The 20,477-nt window shown below is 37.7% G+C and overlaps 1 protein-coding gene across 2 annotated transcripts in view; it reads left to right on the top strand.

The window, feature by feature from the left end:
* Positions 1–20,477, top strand: part of LOC146002825 (calsenilin-like) — a 222,820-nt gene that overhangs the window by 180,524 nt on the left and 21,819 nt on the right. For both annotated transcript variants that reach the window (XM_083140790.1, XM_083140789.1), the window contains exons 3-5: positions 16,203–16,341; positions 17,308–17,455; positions 19,873–19,935. In XM_083140790.1, coding sequence (XP_082996916.1) covers positions 16,203–16,341; positions 17,308–17,455; positions 19,873–19,935 — 350 coding nt within the window. The remainder of the gene's footprint in view (positions 1–16,202; positions 16,342–17,307; positions 17,456–19,872; positions 19,936–20,477) is intronic.

Below are 20,477 nucleotides of genomic sequence, written 5' to 3'. Positions count from 1 at the left end.
AGATAAGGGCTGACTTGAAGTCCTACTAGTAACAAACATGTGCGATTCGTCAGCAGGTGCGCGCAAGGAGTAAACTTGTTTTCAGTCAAAATAAAAAACCCTTTTATACTGCACCCCCCCTAAGTTTCATCAATCACACATGCTTCAAATTATTTACAAAGGTTTCCTTTTATTAGCATGTGATTCAATTGCGGCAGTAACTCCTGCCAAAAGAAATAAACGGCATTATAATTATTTTTGGAAACATCAAATAAAATGTATCCATTCAAAGAGAAATTAATGTAAACCCCGATGATACCATATGCTATCATCAGAATAAGGTCGTACTGCCCCGATGATACTATATGATATAATGGTGCTGATTACGAAATGAATGTGCTTTTTGGATCTTCATACTCTGAAACTCTGACACAGGTCTGGAGCAAGCCTGGGAAATTTACATTTATGATCAACCTTCCCCCCTCTCACCCTCCCCCTCCCCCCTCCGTAACATATCCATGCCACATTTCCGACAAGAGTTTCACATTTTGGCTCATTATTCAACTTGTATGGCACCCAAGAACATGAAACATGTTTAATTCTCATTGGAAACGTCCATTCGTTGAAAAGAATACTAAGGTTTGCGCCTTATCCCCAAAATAGCGGGAGAATGGGGGGGCAAACTTCATTTTTTTATGTTTTTTCCATTGAAATTCGGGGGTCGCACCCACCAAACCCTCCCTGCCTTGGTTCGGCGTTCTGTATTGTACACGGTTGCATGCTCTGATGTTTTAGCTGCAAAACAAAACTTATTCGAAGTAGATTGCTTCCTTAGTGCCCGAGTTATAACAATTTTCCTCCAAAGAGAGAGTTTGAATTTAAAATTCCCGCCGAGAAGTCCGGGCGAGAACGGGGGTCAATAACACTAAATCTGTAGGTCTTTTGTTTGTTTCTTGTTTGTCTTATTACCTTGTTACCTTTCTTGCTTTTACCTAAAATCATCTTCACTTGTTTTTGTGTGATATCTATTACAGTTGACAATGTGAAATGGCCATTTGAAGTGTTGTATCTGAAACTTGGAATAAATTAATAAATTTGCATTATATCAAGATTCAAGACCAGATCGAAACTTTTCTTTCAAGACCTCGGAGAACGAGATTGGAGTTTATACAGAAGCGATAGCGCAAACTGAAAAGGTGAAAAGTACACGATAGTAGCGCCGCAACCGAATTGCGCACACTTTAGATTCAGGATTGAGCACAAATCTCACTGACCCGTCTTGCGCACACATTTTGATCGAACGTTGCCACTTTGGAAGCTTTGACGTCTGTGTGCAAAACTGTTTTTTTCTTTAGACAAGAAAATTGATTTATTTGAAAATAAGATCCTTAGGAAAATATTTGGACCTAAAAGGGATGATGAGACATGTGAGTGGAGAAGGTTACATAATTTAGAACTAAATTATTTGTATTCATGTCCAGATATTATTAGAATGATTAAATCAAGAAGACTTAGGTGGGCAGGCCATGTGGCACGAATGGGAGAGGAAAGAGGAGTTTACAGGATTCTTGTTGGGAAACCTGATGGTAAGAGACCTGTAGGAAGACCAAGACGAAGATGGAGGGACAACGTTGAGATTGACCTAAAGGAAATCGGTAGGGATGGAAAATAGTATATAGATCTTGCTCAAGATAGGGACAGATGGAAGTCCTGTGTTGCTGCAGCCATGAACCTTCGGGTTTAAGAAGGCTAGAGAGTTAGTTAGTTAGTTATTTAGACAAGAAGAGAGAGAGAATTAGAAAAAAAAAAAATAGTAAATCATACCAATTTACTCAAAAGTTAGGTTAGGTTAGGTTAATGACTGCAAAAACACATGTAAATCCACACACACACACACACACACACACACACACACACACACACACAAGCAAACACAACAGAAGTGTGAACGGCTTGAGAACATTTTACATGTGACAACATCGCCTCATTTTTTTGTGCGCAATCCTTTACATTGTGACAGCTTGTCAACGGCTTATCAGATACCACTGATAAAACCGGAAAAGTGTGCGCAATCCGGCTGTAGCCGATAGTAGATGCAAAGATATCTCAGTAAACATAGGTCGGAAACGAACCGTTTGCGAGATAATTGCAAATGTATGGTTACGATCCGCCACTTACTTGATTGTTTATACGATTGTATGAAAAATGCGCTCGGTGAAAATTTCGCTCAAATGGAATGTTGCGAAATTTGCACTCAGCTTCCTGAAGGAAAGAAGCACACCTGCGTATGACTTACCGCTGAGAGCAATGCACCCCTTCGCCACCAACTATGCACTATGGAGATTCTTACAACTACTAAGGACAGCCCTCAAAGAAGTGTTTCCTTCCTCGAAGTGGATGGCTGCTACTTCCATATGGAAGTATGTATGTGGCGAAAGGTCCAAGAGCTTGGCTTAACACGAGAATACCGAAAAAAGAGGAAATCGTCATCATATTCAAATGTGTCCATCGTTAGCATTCCTGAAACCTGAAGACATAATGGATGGTTGGTTAGATATCCTATCAGAGGCTCCCGTCCACGCAAAGTTATCGGAATTTTTTGACTATTTTGTCGAGAGATGGCTGGAAAATAAAGAAATTCCTGTCGAAGTTTGGACGTGCTACAAGAGACGGCACCGAACTGCGAATGCTTAATCGCCTAAACAACCTACTTGGAAGACCAAATCCCAGGATCAGAGACGTGGTTTTTTGCTTGAAGAAAGAAACGGAAAATTCAGGCTTTGTGGACATGAATGACATCTCTAGGGCCCGGGACATTATGTTATAACATATTTTTCATTTGGGTTCGGATCTAATATTGGGGTGAAATCTTTACATATCTGATGAAAATTAGTAGAAATAGACAAACTTGACAAAGCATATTTTGACATATTTCACAATATTTCTTCAATTTTGTTGTAATAAGACATACTTCTGTATACTTTCGTAATTCTCTCGCACATAATCGGTTATTTCATAATGTTTTATTCGTAGCTTTATCACAACGGATAGTTCATATTGTCGATGGCAGGATATGGAAATTACGGAGGAAGAAAAGTGCCGTGTTTTCTTAGTAAAGAACAATAATACCCCACTTTTTTTTATCCCGCCGACAATTGAAAGCCATGCAAACATTATTGAGGAAAAATGTTCTCTCTCCTTGTTGCACGGGAAGTAAAGAAGTTTCGTTCTCATTTCTTTGCCTTTTTCGCTTTTCACAAAAATCATTCAAAAGTAAAAATAACATTCGGTACATTACAGCCCCTACTCTACTCTATCGGGTATGGGAGAAATTCGAGAGTACTGTTGTACATATTTTTGACTTTACTGGGAATATTTCTGCATTTTTCGGACATATTTGTAATTTTTCATGATATATTTTCCTATTTATATGACATAATTACATATATTTTACAGTTTTATAGGACATAAAGTCCCGGGCCCTAGACATCACAGATAAATTTTGAGGGAAAGAGAAGGAAAACTGCATACCAAAAGCTGGATGCAAGAATCGAGAACACAGTAAAGAGGTACGAAGAAACAGGCAACATTAGACCGTGTCTCAGAGCGATATCATTCTTACAATAGCTGCAGTAAACTCGATGAACCGATGATATGACAAAGCTTTCTAGCAAGAAAATAATGACGAAGTTTATATAAGCAGATTTTAAACACGCCTAAATAGTTGAAAGATATTTCAACTATTTACCAATATAATACATGAATATTGAATTCCTTTTAGGGTGGGGGAGGTTCATTAATGGTTCTTGGAAGTGTGAGCGGATATTTCGCTGAGCGGAACTTTCGCGACACCATTTGTACACGTCGTGCGCTTGTCTCCATGCGTACACCAACGACCTTGCGACTCCTGTAAGTGTTGCACAAAGCCTCTCGGAGATAATTGTTTAAAGTCAGGTAAATCGGATGTTGGTCGCTTCTCTTCCACGATTATCATTTCTACACTTTTCTCCCTCGAGCTAAATGAAGCAGATATTTGCTAAATAATACACTCATCTCTTTGGGTTCCCCGATGGTGTAGTGGAAATGTCGCCTTGTAGTCAAGGGGTCCCGGGTTCAATACCCGGTTGAGGCACATTCAACGGTAGTTCGGATCCCACATTAAACTGTAGACCCAGTCCTGATTAACCTATCTGTGCAAAAACTCAAACAATAAAGCACCAGCACTTTGCCGTATCAACCGCTCCCAAGTGCACGTTCGTTTCGATTATTTCAGAACACAAACACCAGCAACAAACACTCACTTGTCACAAATTCTTTCCCCAATACAAAGCATCCAAACAAGATGACTTTGAAAGCTCTGAAACAACAGAAAGTGATACCAACCTATTTTCTTAATTTTATCACTAACCGGAGAGAAGATATATTAGTTTGGAGATAAAAATTACGCTGTGGAATCAGAATCATTACAACAGAATGAGTATGTATACAATGTTTTTGTAATAAAGTTCCATTGATAATACAAAATGTTCCTTTGTTCTTAATGTGTACAATGTATACGATTTAGATTGCGATATGTTTACAAAAATCAGAAGATAGTCCCTTTTTCATATACTTTTTTCCCACCCCAATCTACTTGTAAAATTTGTTAAATATTTCACTAGAATTACCGTGTAAATAATTTGACAGTTGCCAACACTGTAGCTCTCAACACTGGTGCCGTAATTCGAGCTGGGTGCAGACATTCCTCTTCCCGGAATCACAAGCGCTCGCCCTTTCTACCGTTGCCTCAATCCCTAATGTCAAATTTTTGACACGTTTTCAAATTCGCGAAACACAAAATAATTTGTAATTTAAGTGACCTACATGAAATTTAGAGTAGTGATAATGATTTCTTTCAGTTATTTTATGATTATTAATTATCAGTACTTTTGTGATCTTCTTTATGTGCTCATGAAGACACACATTGGTTATTGGTGCGCTGGCAATGTTTCCTTCTGCTTTCCGAGAAGCACTAAGAAGCTCAGCTTCTCTGTGAGGGTTGAGGCCCGTATATCCAATAAGATTTCACGCGTCCCCATATGCTTTGGGTACATTGATTCACCGTGTCTGCGACGCAAGCGGAGAGTCTGCTGCTTGCGACCGGCTGCTGCAGGAGTTTGAGGCCGTAAACTCTTGTGAAATCGATTGCGATGGAATAAGTACATTAAATAATATTTTAATAGTGCAAGCAGTGCTTGCATTGCTTGTACAGTGGGATCCATGAGTATTACCTTGCAAAACCCATTTCTTTAGGTCAATGGACGGGATCCGAAAATCGGACGAATTTACGCACCGGGAGGTTGGTATGTTCATTTAAAATCGTCTGATACTTGCAGAGAATGCATGTATGATGGCTTCAAACTGCACTACGTAGTACGGAAAATACTACTTAATTTGAACAGAGAGGGATATGAAGCAACATGCACAAGATGAGTGTGCCTCAATTCTTCCTAAAATACAATTAAAGTGAGTAACAATGCCTGCAGTAGAGTTGTCTGCCAAAAGGGCATACCTTCCACTGGACGCCATGTGGAAACTTTCTATAAACAAAACGTTGTGGCTATGCTTTCGGCTAGAGCAGTGGTTCTCAACCTTTTTCAGTCCGGGACCCACCTTGAAGGATATTACACTTCATGAGACCCATAAGCATGGGCTCCGTATTCGAGTGCGCGTCAGAAGCAGAAGCTTCTTATGTTCCCTACCCATTTCATCGTACAGCAAAGTAAAAGTCTTGAATTAAATGGACGAGCTTTTATATATAACAGTTGGGCTGAAAAGTTCGTAGGCTGACTCATAGATGACGTTACTAGAATTAAATCCATGTGATTTTTACTTAGTACTAACCTTCAAAAGATACGTGTATAAATTTCACACCTGCCGGATAATTAGTTCGTGAGTGAAGCAGCTTTTGTTATTGTGAAAAAAATGGATAAAAAAGAATTTCGTGTGTTAATAAAGCATTGCTTTTTGGCGAAAAAAAATACTGTTGAAGCCAAGGCTTGGCTTGATAAACATTATTCGGACTCTGCACCAGGAAAATCAACCGTTGAGAAGTGGTTTGCTAAATTTAAACGAGGCGAAATGAGCATCGAAGACGATGCACGCAGTGGACGCCCCAAAGAGGCTGTTACCGACGAAAACATAAAAAAAGTACACAAAATAATTTTAAATGATCGTAAAGTGAAGTTGATCGAGATAGCTGAGATTATTACATAGCGTTGTTGGAGCGTTTAAAGGATGAAATCACGAAAAAACGGGGCCCCATTTGAAGAAGAAAAAAGTGCTGTTTCATCAAGACAATGCACCGTGTCACAAATCAATGAAAACGATGGCAAAATTATATGAATTAGACTACGAATTGCTTCCCCATCCACCACATTCTCCAGATCTGGCCCCCAGTGACTTTTTCCTGTTTGCAGACCTTAAAAGAATGCTCGCTGGAAAGAAATTTAGCACTGATGAAGAGGTAATCGCCGAAACTGAGGCCTATTTTGAGGCTAAAGAGAAATCGTACTATAAAAATGGCATCGAAAAATTGTATGACCGCTATAATCGTTGTATCGCCCTCAAAGGCAACTATATTGAATAATAAAATCGAATTTTGTCAAAAAAAATATTTTTTACTATGTTAGCCTACGAACTTTTCATCCCAACTGTTAGAGTTTGCGATTTTAACTCCAAGGTGGCCGCGGTGGCTCAGTCGGTCGTAGTTCCTCGGTAGACGCCGTGGGTGTTGGACGTGCTGATATCGTTCTCTGGTAGTGGAGACAAATCGATAAACTTGTAAGTACTATAGTGGCAAATAAGAATAACGAAATGAATAGGTTCAATACGATAAAGATAAGCTTTCCAGTGAATGCTCCTAAACCGAGGGCAACGGATATCCATGAATTTATTCACGGACAATTCCGTCTGCATGTTGACGAATTGATGGGAATACAACTCCCGTCAATTTTGCGTTGTGTGTATATTAAATTTGTGAGAGAAGCGACAATGAGAAAACTATTAGAACAACATGGGCCTGACATGGAGTTTCGTTACGCTGATGGCAATAGTGTGAAAGTGTCATTAGAAGATGCGGGAAGGGAAGTGAAATTTGTGCGTGTCTTTAATCTCCCATTGGAAATGGACGATGATAGCGTGAAAGAAAAACTGCGAGAATTTGGAACTGTCGATAGTGTCGACAAAGAACAATGGTCGGGCAACTTTCGATACCCAGTGTATAATGGAGTGCGAGTGGCTAAAATGGAAGTCACAAAACCAATCCCTTCGTTTCTAGTAATACGCTCGTTTCAGTGTCACGTTATCTATGATGGACAGCAACGGACGTGCCAGATTTGTCACCAGCCTGGTCACGAACGTAGGATGTGCGAACTTCGTCAACCCACTGTCCTGAGAGTTCCTCTCAGGCCAGGACGAAACTACAGTCAAGTGGTGCAACAACGAGAAGGATCATACCAAGAAGTTCCATCCAGTGAAACACCTTCTACTAGCCTTGAGAATCGGCTGGAATCAACTGAAATACACACAGAAAGACACCCTAACCCCCAGAATGACGGAACACCTACCAACCCCGTAGAAGACACCACGAAAGAAGCAGAAGTGACAGTGGCGGCTTCGAAGATCCCAGAGGAAGATGGTACACCATGCTTGGTAACTAAGAAAGAAAACTCCAACCCGGAATCAGTGAGAGAAGTAGTCGTAGAGGATGGCGTGGTACGCACCAATGACATTAAGGATCAGACGACGGCAGAACGACAGGAAGAACAACAAAACGCAATGGGAGACGATATGGATAGTGAGTTAATTACTGATGAAGATAGTGAGAGTAGTAGTGTAAATATGAAAATTGTAGTGGAAAATGTAACTGGTAGAAAAAAACGGACTAAAAGTGCGGCGAAAGTGAGCGACATGAACTTAGCGAAAAGAAGATCTAGGCACAGGGTAGGTGATTTAAGTAAATCAAAACAATAATTTAACACATAGTTTGGCCTTGATAATTGGTGTGAAATATTGCATATATAGCCAGAATAAGATTAAGTTAAAATGAACTGGAAAAGAGTATTTTCTTATAACTCTATATATATTTATATATATATACATGTAATCCTTAGTTTTTCATTATACATTCATAATATGTTGACCTATACAGTAGCTACTATTAATTATAATAAGTCGTGTAGTAAAATTAAGCAGGAAGCTTTACTAGACTTCCTTAAAAAAGCATATGTGGATATAGCCTTTTTGCAAGAAATTGGAACTCCATATTTAGAAGACGGTAACATATATGATGTGTATAATAATTTTACTCCACAAAATCATGGTACAGCTCTCTATATTCGTAAAGGAATACCGATACAACAGGTACAATGTTACTATTCAGGAAGAATAATAACAGCAATATTAAATGGAATAAAACTTTGTAATATTTACGCACCTTCTGGTTCACAAAACAGAACACAGCGGAACCACTTCTTTCTAGAAGACGTGGCGGCGGAATTAAGTGGTAATATTACATCTATCATCTTAGGAGGTGATTTTAATTCAGTTCTAAGAACCACTGATCAAAAACCAGGTTACAACTACTCCCCAACTTTAAAGGCATTAATAGACGGATTACAATTAGTTGATACATGGGAATATCTTAAAGGAAATGAAGAAGGTTATACGTACATCAAACCAAATCATGCCTCGCGTATTGATAGAATTTATGTATCTAATAATATTAAGCACCATGTTTCTAATGTGCAAACTTTCCCAATTTGCTTTACAGACCATTTTGCATATATAGTTAGGATCAAAATAGATTCAGATAATATTTGTAGAGGACCAGGTTTCTGGCATTTAAATAATGCATTGATTCAAGACAAGGAATTCATAGTAATTTTTCAAGAAAAATGGAAGACGTGGTCAACAAAAACTACTTATAAGACAAATCTTGTGGAGTGGTGGGAGAGTTGCTTTAAAGTAGAATTCCAAAAACTTTGTAAAAACTATGGAAAACAAAAATATCAAGACAGAAATAGTATGTACAATTTTTACTATAGTGTTTTGCATGAATTAAAATATCAAGTATTGCAAGGTAATTCAGTACAAGATAAAATTAAGCATGTTCAGGCGATATTATTAGGATTCCATAGAAATAAAATAAAAGGTATTCAAGTAAGAAGTAAGGTACAGCCCTTTGATCACGGAGAAACAACCACATTATATCATATAAAACAAGAACGAAATAGAGGTCAGAGAAAAATTATAAACAAAATTAAAAATAAACATGGGAAAGAAATTATAATACAATCTGAAATACAACAAGTAATAAAGGAACATTTTCAACAAAAATTTGAAACAGAAACGATCGACATAATAGAGGGAAACATAATAATAAATAATATACCCACAATACTTCAGGATGAAGATAGAAATATATTAGAAAAAGAGTTTACTTAGGATGAAATAACTAAAGCGGTTTTTAGTTTACGTGGAAATGTATCACCAGGTATCGATGGTATTACAAGTGAAGGTTACAAAAAGATATGGCCTACTATAGGACCCACAGTAACTAAGTGGGTTCAAGAGGTATTTCACAAAATTAAGATAGGAAAAACTTGTAGTACTGGAGTGACTGTTTTAATACCTAAGGTAAAGAGACCGATAACAATTAATGAATACAGACCAATTAATCTAATGAATGTTGAGTATAAAATCTTAACAAAAATAATATCAAATAGGTTAGAACCATATATGTCATTGTTAGTAGGTAACACACAATATGGAATGCCAAGTGTTGGCACTATACACCAAGCATTAATGATAACTAGAGATATAATAGCAACATATGAAGAGAAGAATGACACTGAAGCAGCTATTTTCGCGCTTGACTTTGCATCTGCATATGATTGTGTTAGCCATAAATACTTAAAATTAGTTTTACAAAAACTTGGATTTGGTGACAAATTTATTAGTTGGGTACAACTATTAACTAGAAATATATATATTAAGGTACTTGTTAATGGGTTCGTAACATCGACAATACAGGAGAAAAGAGGAGTCTTACAAGGATCCCCGTTAAGTTCATATCTGTTCATGTTATCGTTATCACCTTTTCTGAACATAATTCAAACAAAATTGTCATCTCTGAGATATTGCGAAAATAATTTACATGTATGTGGGTATATGGACGATGTAACAGCCTTCATTAACTCGAAGACTGATTATGAGGAAGTTATAGTCTGTCTAAATGAATACATGCAAATATCAGGTGCAAAAGTTAATTATAAAAAATCGTATTTGTTGCCACTGGGAAAGCAAACGAACTTAACATATGGACGTGAAATTGTAACTAAAGATAAAGTAAGAATATTGGGGATAGTTTTTCAGAATAAATTACAATCGACGATCAATATAAATTTTGAAACAATAATAAATAACATACAAGGATTGATTAAAACCAATGTGTTAAGAAATTTATCGCTCATATCACGAGTGCATTATTTAAACAGATACATATTCGCAAAAGTTTGGTTTGTTGCAGCACTCTTCCCTTTGTCAAGAATTTTTGCAACACGTTTACGATCGCTAGCTACGTATTTCTTGTGGCAAGGTCAGGTTTTCAGAGTGGCTTATAACACTGCAGTGCAACAGCGAACGGCAGGTGGATTGGGACTAATGCACGTGGAATGGAAAGCAGCGGCATTGTTCAACACGCGTAATCTACAGATGCTTATACAACAACCAGATAGCTACACAGCGATAGTGCTACGATCTATCCTCGATAAAATTCCCTTGACCTTGCCAATGCACACAGCAGCTATCCCGAAAAACTTTGCTTATCGTTTACCTTCTATTGCAGAATGTGTGTACAGACTGGGAGCAGGAAGTACGATAGCGAACCTACAAGTCAATGACTTGTATCGCCAGGCACTTGACCTAAATACGCAGTCAACGAAAGTAGAGCAACAAACGCCCAATAAAGAATGGAACCTAGTGTGGACGAATGTTTGGGCGAAACATTTAACTAACAAGGTTCAATCCTTATGGTATATATTAGTACATGATAAATATGATACCAAAAGTAAAAGACATCGACTTCAATTCAGTGACACGTCATTATGTAATGTGTGCAATAAGGAAGATACAATAGAACACAGAATATCTAAATGTCGTCACGCAAGTACCATGTGGCAACAATTACGAAACATGTTAAGTAGAATATGTCGTACATCAACAGCTAATTATACGACACAGACTGTAAAAATACCAGATTTTAAGTATTATCCTAAAACCAAATGGAATGCAGTACAATGGCTTATTAGCAATTCTATTTACTATACTTTAAACTGCACAAATATTAAGTACGCATGTAATTTTAAAGATTTCTTACAACAAGAATTAATGCAAAACACTATTGTTTATAATAGAAAGAATTATGCAAATTTCTTAAAGGTTGTATATGAATAAAAAGAAGGTATCTTATTTTTAACCATGTTCATATAAAATGTAATTTGTAATAATAGTAATAATAAAAAAGTTAAAAAAAAAAAGTCTGTAACGCGTCTGACTACCATGCTCAAGGTCCCGGGTTCGATCCCCGGCCGGTTCAAATCCGGGAACTTTTCTAACGTTGGAAGCGGCCCCGGCCCCCACCCAGCGTCGAATAACATGGGTACCTGGGGGAAACCCTGGGGGGGGGGGGGTAAAGGCGGTCACATCACCCCCACTCACGACCGGATCAAGAAAGTGTGGGGCGTTACCCCCACACCCCCTATACGCCTTCATGGCATGGTGCTAAGCACAGGGGAACACTTTACCTTTTTTTTAGGTTAAAATCAGTTTTGAAACCACTTGGCATCATAGTATAAGCAGCCAATGCGTTTCGATGAATAACAAAAATGTAGAGTTTAGACTACCTAAAACACGTGTTGGATTTAAATAGTTAAAACAATATATCTTAGTAATTTAAATGTAATAGGTTTTTAAGACACAGTAAATACATTTTTCAGCCTGACTTTGCGACCCACCAAATGCCCCCTCGGAACCCAGCTGTGGGTCGCGCCCCATAGGTTGAGAAAGGATGGCCTAGAGCATTCCTTAAGTCTGTAAAATAACTTGTATCACCAAGTTCATGAGTTCAGTTATCTTCCATGAATTCATTCGTTTTGTTAGACACGCGACCCAATATAAGAAGTTTGTTTCAAGTGCTGCATTGTACTCAATGCTTGAAAGTGTTAGCTGGGTTGCTCCTATGCTTTAACATGGTGACAGTGAGAGAGCTGGGGAATGCTTTGCAAACAATGTGCTAGGTGGGGGGGGATACCATCCACCTACATCTCCCTTCATTTTGAGCACTGATTGTACTTGTGATGATAATAATGATAATGTTTCATGGACATTTCACTTTTTGGTTTACTAAAACTGAACTTGAGAGTTTACTACAAATGCGACGTGTAACGTATTTGGATTGAGACCAAAATGATTCAGGTCCCTACTGAAACTTCTGTCTACTGTTTTCAGTAGATCAATTGGTGTTTTGAAACATCTACTGTTTTCAGTAGATGAACTGTAATGCTACTTTCTTCCAAGGTTTTTAACAGCTGAACTGTACTGCTAATGTTTTCTACTGTTTTTGGTAGTCCAACTGTTTCTTTTATCTTAAGTAGTTAAACTGTACTCTTAATATTTTCAGTAATATAATTGTACAACTAACATCTTTTATTGTGTTCAGTATATTGCAGTCTGAAAACAGTACTCTTGTCAGTAATGAAATTTTCTTATCTATACAACTGAAAATGCAATGGAAAAATCATACAAACAACTAAAATAAATGTATGGTAAAGCATGTGGAACTTAGGAATACGTTCACACAACAAAGAAATCAAATAAAGTGAACACGTTTTTTAAGTATGTAGCTTCATTGTGGTTAACACACTTGTAGAAAATTGAAAAACATACTGTTTTAAACATAAATTGGCATATTGTTCTTCCTATATTAACACGAAAATAGCAAAAAAAAAAAATAGTTTAAATGAAGACCTGACCCATGCTTGAAAAACCAAAACAAGCAAACACTGTTGACTACATTGGTCAAAATAATATGGCTCCTTTCTCCAAATTGGAAGTGGCCCCAGCACCCACCCAGCATCGAATGCCATGGGTACCTGGGGGAAATCTTGGGGGGTAAAGGGGCGTGATGCTGATCATATCACCCCCAACCACAACCGGATCAAGAAAGTGTGGGGCATTACCCCCGCACCCCCTATACGCCTTCATGGTGTGGTGATAAGCTCAGGGGAACACTTTATCTTTTTTTTTTTACCTTTACCTTTCTGCAATTGTATTGCACAGATCAGTGGAGTATACTGGGTTAAGAACCTGGGCTATCGCACAATATCATAGTGTTCGAATAGACAAAAATTTGCTGGTGGGGGTGTTTTTGTGTTTTTAACTCATTTGGGGGTGGAGGGTTGAAGAGATGTGACTCTGTGATTAAAAATATATACCTCATAAATAAAACATGGAAATGTACACTGTCAGCAAGGCAAGGATTTCAAGAATTTCATTCTTATTTGCATAAATAAGAAGACCATATTGTGAAATATTATGTAGGCCTATATACGAGAATAAAAATAAAATTTCAACCTAACTACTATTTTCACGATTTTATGTTGGAGTACTCCTTGTTGGCACAGTGGTAACGTCATTGCCTTGAAACTAAGGGGTCCCGGTTTCGATACATGGTGGTTTAGATACAACTTTAACTGTAGGTCCGATCCCCATTAGCTTATCTGTTCATAAAGTGGACATACAAGAAAAATCCACAAAGATTTGGAGCTTATCGTCATTCATAAACCGAATAGACAGCTTGTTAATTATGTCCCTCATTTCAGTTCACTACACAACACAGCACATATCATTCACAAAAATACAATCCACTCACTACTGTATTCACATGCTGCCTCTAAATAAATTCCACGCACCAAGACCACTCGACGCAATCTAGACTAGAACTGGTCCTTCATTTCGGTAATTTTTAGATGCACTCATAAACCATTCCCTCTCAGCCAACAATCTTCTACTCCCCACTGTATCTCTAGTTGTTTGAAGGTCAACGACCTCTTTTTCAACTCCTCTGAAAGCGTTCAATGATGTTCTTGTCCCTGCATGTGACACACTTTCCCCTTGCTGCAATCATTTGGCTTCAAAATTCCCCATTCCCGGGAAAATTTCATGCTGGGAAAAATTGGTTTGCAACATTGACCCAGACTGTTGAGGAAGTTCAGAAGGTTCCCCCCCCACCCCCACCATATGCAACGCTGTTCTCTCTCCTGTAACAGTTTGGCTCCACAATTCCCCGATCCTGGGGAAATTGCATGCTGGGAAAAATTGGTTTGCAACATTGATCAGGGTCCTGTCAAGCTTGACTACGGTGACCCCTGTGGAGTTACCGGCCGGCGCTCGACCAGGCATCTCGCGAATTCAAAGAAAGCGGGCAATGTTTCGAACTTCTCTAAGAAATCAGGTTCATCTTCTTATTGAAATGAATAATTTCATGCACATTTTCTGATAGATATTTTTTTGTGTATTTTATTCACTGAGTCTGGGCTTCACAGATAGCCTGGATAGCCCGGAATATATGCCTCTGACACAGATATAATAATAACCATGGAAATTCCATGCTGAAAAAAACATCAACTGATATGATCATGTATTCAAACTACTAGCTGTTATATGGTTGAGTTATATCTTAAGAAAGAATTGTAGTAACTTATTAATTAAAATATATCTGACTTCAGTAGTATTCATTAGAAAAACAGTAGAAATTCAGTTCAAGTACTGTTTTTCCAATTCACTTGACAATCACTGAAAATATGGTTTCAAGAATTAATTTGTCTATTCTTAGAGTCAATAAATGATTTTCTAATATATGGTAGCAAGTATTATGCATTATAATTTACATGGTTTTTTCAGTACTGTAGCCTTACTGCACAGTACAGCAGTCCTGCTGTAGAGTACAGTAGATCTACAATAGGATTTCAGTACATTTCACAGTACACAGTAGAAGATATTTGAAAACAGTAGAATTTGTCTACTGAAGACAGGATAAATTTTCAGGAAGGGTTCACTACCCAAGTAACCACAACCGTTGGGCCAATGTCGGTTTTTAGGTGCGAAAGGTTGACTTCACATTGGTTGGCAAATTGACGTTGATCTTACTTTGGGCAACACTGGTAGCCAACTTTGTTCAACCATGGAAAAGTGAGTTAAAATCAGTCTTAAAAACAATTTTCTCATGTTAAAACAACTTTAAAGGGTATGCTGTAAAATCTAGAAAGTGAAATGAATTACATATATCTGTGTTCCTTTTCGAATATTTCAGTCACAGCACATACTGGAAATGTAATATATTTTTAATGAAAGTGGAAGCTATTTTTAACTTGCAGTCACTCACCAGTCCTTTGTCAGCTGCCATGGATGAAAGTTGTGTTGGGAATTACTTATGGTTTGTCTCTTTTCCTGTAGTAGAATATGAACATTCTTACAGGTATTATTGTGAAGGTGGTTAAGCAATGTTATGTGCAGACTAAATTCCATGAAAGGTAGAAAACTAAGTAAACTCTAGAAAGTTTTTGTGCTACCACTTGAAGGTATGGTGCCTTGAAAACATACCTTGTGACTGAGAAAGTGCTGTGTATTATTTTTTATTTTCACAAATAATTTGTACTATTGTTTACATTTGGCCTGATGATAAATTATGTATGTATCAGAACACAAACCTACCTTTAGTTTTCAGTACATTGGTCCAATGTTGGAAACATTGCCAATATTTCCATTGCTCAATGGTATGTTCTTACATCTGGCCAACTATTTTCAGTTCGTTGGCCCAACATTGGGCCAACCACTTTTGGTTGCTTTGGTACCTCCAGAGTTAACTATACTTTGCTTCCAAAAGTAACACATTGCTCCGTAGTGGTTCAGCATGTTAAACACATGCAATGAAAGCAATAGAGTTAAAATCCTTCTGTACAGAATCACAATAAGCTTGTTAAACTATACAACCATGAATCAGATTTCCTGTATTTTTTAGTGTGGATGTTAATGAACAGGTACACAATATTGAATTGTAGTTTATTTGGAATATGCATGAAATACATGAATTCAAGTACACATAAGGCAATATTTTCTTCCAGACTCCAGTCAGTATGCACACTATGTGTTTTGCACATTGGACCGGGGCAAGACAGGAACAATCACATTCGGTGACTTCATGTTGGGCCTCTCCGTCCTCGTCAAAGGCTCCCTCCATGAGAGATTGAAGTGGGCCTTCAGGTGAGTATTCTTTCCCAGATGTTTAAAACAATTACAATATTTTTTTAAACAGATGAATTGGATGCTCATCATATATATTTGAGCAAAAAAGAAACAAAAAAATGATATTTATTTCAGCACATTATTTGTATGTAAAACTAGTCAGATTCATTAAAGCTTACATACTAATAGTATATAATTCAATACTGGCTTTTCAAAGTTCTTCCTATTTAAACCAGTTCCTTGTGGAGTTAAACTGATATAGCTTAAATAATAGGAGCATATCTTCACTGATATATTTAGTGGATAATTTTGAACAAAATATTAGCTCAAGGAAAAGTGATTTTATTTTAGAATTCAATCCTTTCCAAAATTAACTTTCATAAATTGAGAGCAATGTTACCCAAACCTATTTTAATGCAGTATAGTTTTTTAGCTCTTTTATTTTGGAAGTAGTTACAATCAGTTACCACAATCATACCTACAAACTCAAATTGAAACAACAAGCACCCACATTCCACACGCTCAATTACACTATGGTTAGAAGATGGCTGTCGAAATTGAGCATAATTTTTAGGAGCAAGGAAAATAATTTCCCATACTAAATTTGGAGAAAAGTAAGGCATATATATCACCACCAGTAAAAATACATTTGTTCACCTGAAGATGAGAAAGGAGGTGCTCTCTCTAAACATAATGTTAGAATAAGAATAGTTTCAAAGGACCAAACAATGGATAATGTCCAATTAACATTGCATGCCAATATAACATTAAGCTGTTCAAATAAGTTGTTTTTTTCTATTCTGTTCCAGCTCATACCATTGTATTGCATTCTTTTTCAAATAATTGTGTATTTGCATGCCTGCCACATGGCAAACACATTCCTGTAACTTAAAACTTCTTCATAATTTATTTTTATCTTTTGTGTATTTTTATATAATTATAATCTCTTACTAGATATTAAAGATATCTTTTAATTTATTGCAGCTTATATGATGTAAATGATGATGGGTTCGTAACGAGGGAAGAGATGACGGATGTTATCACTGCCATCTACGATTTGATGGGAGTGAATACAACTACACCTTGTATAGAGGAAGACACACCAAAGGACCATGTGGACAGAATATTCCAAGTAAGTTTCCAAAACTTTGAATAATTTTAATGCATAATTAATGTAATAAGGCAATGTGATACCTGCCACTATGTTGATCTCATTTTTCATGGTTCATAAAAGTCATAATTCATATTTGTTGCTTATAAAAGTAAACTTACCAGAACATTTATTACTGAGCACATACAGTACTTCATAAATGTCCAAGTAGCCATTGCTGTGATGAAATTGTTCCAGTGATGTTCAATTGGAGAATTTCATCACTTGTGGATGGTGTTGGAAAGTTCCACGTAATCAAGAAGTACAATTACATTAACCATTTCAATATACTATGATATTAGGTCATCACGTTTTGCGATAAAGTTCTTCACAAATTACCATGCTACTTCATGTAACCATTAATTCATAAAAATGGAATTGAAACAATTTGAAACAAAACAGAAATAGCAATAGTTCCCTACCATGAGCTTGAGCTACAGGGCATGTATATGCTCAATATGAAACACATTTCACATGTTGGAACCCACATTAGTTGAACTGGCAGGCTCAATTCAGCTTCTGGGGCTACCCTGATGGCGTAGTGGTAACATTGTCACATTGCAATCAAAGGATCCCATGTTTGATACTCAGTGAAGGCACATAGTGGTTCTGATCCACTGCAAACTGTAGGTCCAGTCCCAATTAGCCTTTCTGTGCATATAGCAGACTTAAAACTCAACTCAAACAAACAAAGAGTATGCACTTCCCTGTCATCTCTTTGGGCTCTGCACAAGCAAAGATGTACTACTTCAAAAAATGTACATCATTTCCAGTCTGCTAATTAGAGGTTTATGGTCTTACTAGCCTTGTTAAATTTTGTTACAACCAGAGCCGTGGCATGCATGTAACCGGTGTTACAGCAGGTAACAACAAAATGTGAATTAAAAAGTTGTTTCAATAACAACATTTTTAAATAAGTTAACCAATAGTATTGCCATCAAGTAGATATTGCAGAGGACATTTTTTCTGCAGCCGACAGAAGTGAAGAGGGAGGCCTTTCTGTTACCCTGAAGAGGTAAGAAGAGGAGAGGATGCCAATGCAAGGGAAGATTGGGGAATGACTTTGGGACAGTGTGCTATGGGGTTATTCATATACCTGTTTAGGGACCCAGTTATCGGTCAGGCCTGCTGGCACAGGCCAGTGTTGTCACATTGGATTGGCAGAAAAGAGCTAAATCCCTCCTAAAATGGGGATACTATTTCTCCGAAGCAACTAGTGCTAGACTGCAAAACCAAGGCTGGATTGAACAACTGAGACCGGTCGGATATTAGACGAAAATATAATTCCTTGGTGCGATTAGTGATTTGGACAAAGCTTACTCCAAAAAACTAAGTTGGTAACAGTAGTACGTACAGCTGGAGTTCCCTTCCACAATTTGACTGTCACTGGAGGCTTGGCTTGAGGAGCGGAATTCTGTCGTCTGCTCACTGCACAAACATCAAACTGGCCCGAGAAATGTGTGGTTATTCTTCTTCCCCTTTCCACCTCATTTACAAAGAAACAAATGAAGAATTGACAAGGCTCGATCATTATTCATTGGATTTTTCTGGTAACTGTCTCATGAGTGGTAGTTTTTGCTAGGAGCGTTTATGACTAAATCACTGAGCGGATTGCAAAAAAGAACGAAATGAACAAAAATCTAGATCAAAGGCATGTTTTTTTGGAAGGGGGAGTGGGTGTAGATGATAACGTCTACCAGAATAATTGTCGTACTGATGTCCGGTAACACTTTTGAAAAAGTCACGCCATGCCACTGGTTACAACAGTCAACATGATTTTAATGTTTCTGATGAAAACTGCGATGATGAAAACTGATCATGTGGCGGCGGTGGATCAGTCTTTAACATGTCTGACTACCATGTTAAAGGTCCCGGGTTCGATCCCAAGCCAGTTCAAATCCGGTAACTTTTCTAACGTTGGAAGCGGCCCCGGCACCCACCCAGTGTCGGATAACATGGGTACCTGGGGGAAACCCTGGGGGGTAAAGGCAGTCAGGGGCTTGATGCTGATCACATCACCCCCACTCACGACCCGATCAAGAAAGTGTGGGGCCTTACCCCCACACCCCCTATACGCCTTCATGGCGTGGTGCTATGCACAGGGGAGCACTTTACTTTTTTTTTATGAAAACCTTTTATCACAATTTTGTTTTTTCATGGCAGCAATTGCTGTAACTTACGGACTATAAGTCACAAAAAATAATATTATTTGTAACAAAATATCAGTAAACTCCATTCCAATTACACAAATTTTTCCCAGATATCTGGGATAGGGCTGCAACTGGCCCCACTGGCACCCTTTGAGAATGCTCTTGAAGTACATTAAATTTATTACATAAATTAATTTCAAGTACAAGAAAAGAAAATAATTTTAATTATGCTCTTTTCCTTCCTTTCAGAAACTGGACCTTAATCATGATGGAGTCATCACGGTGGATGAGTTCATTGATTATTGCTCAACGGTAAGTGTGCCAACTACAGGGCTTAGTTGGAGATGTCTACTCCTGGGAAGAGAATAGATTGTGGTACTCCCTACTATTTGGGAAAAATATTTTTGTAACAAAAATTAACAATTGTTTAAAATATTTGTGTACTAACAATATAATACAATACATACTCTTTCTGGCCAAGTAAGATATGAATATCAAAAATATTAACTTTGCCTCAAGTGCACATGCTCCTACTCTAGCAAAGCTCACTGAGACAACATTATGGCCTTGTAACCAAGGGGTCCCAGGTTCGATAGCTTGTGGAGGCACATAGTCACTTTACTGGACACTTTACAATGCACTAATCTGTAGTATATGCAATGGCATAGCTGCTGCCCCCATAACTCATGCATATTAGTAGGGTGGGGGTGGGAGAGGTTTAGGAGCCCTTTAACATCCTCTATGTGCTCTTGAAATTTTGTATAGTACCAGGAATTAAACAGATAGCATCACTTACATGCAAACAATATTTTAAGATACATATGTTGTGTGTTTGTGTGATTTTAAATCCACGA

The sequence above is a fragment of the Lepisma saccharinum genome, chromosome 19 (genome assembly GCF_977018435.1).
Source record: "Lepisma saccharinum chromosome 19, izLepSacc3.1, whole genome shotgun sequence".
Taxonomy (NCBI): Eukaryota; Metazoa; Arthropoda; class Insecta; order Zygentoma; family Lepismatidae; genus Lepisma; species Lepisma saccharinum.
This window is presented reverse-complemented; position numbering and strand designations above follow the sequence as displayed.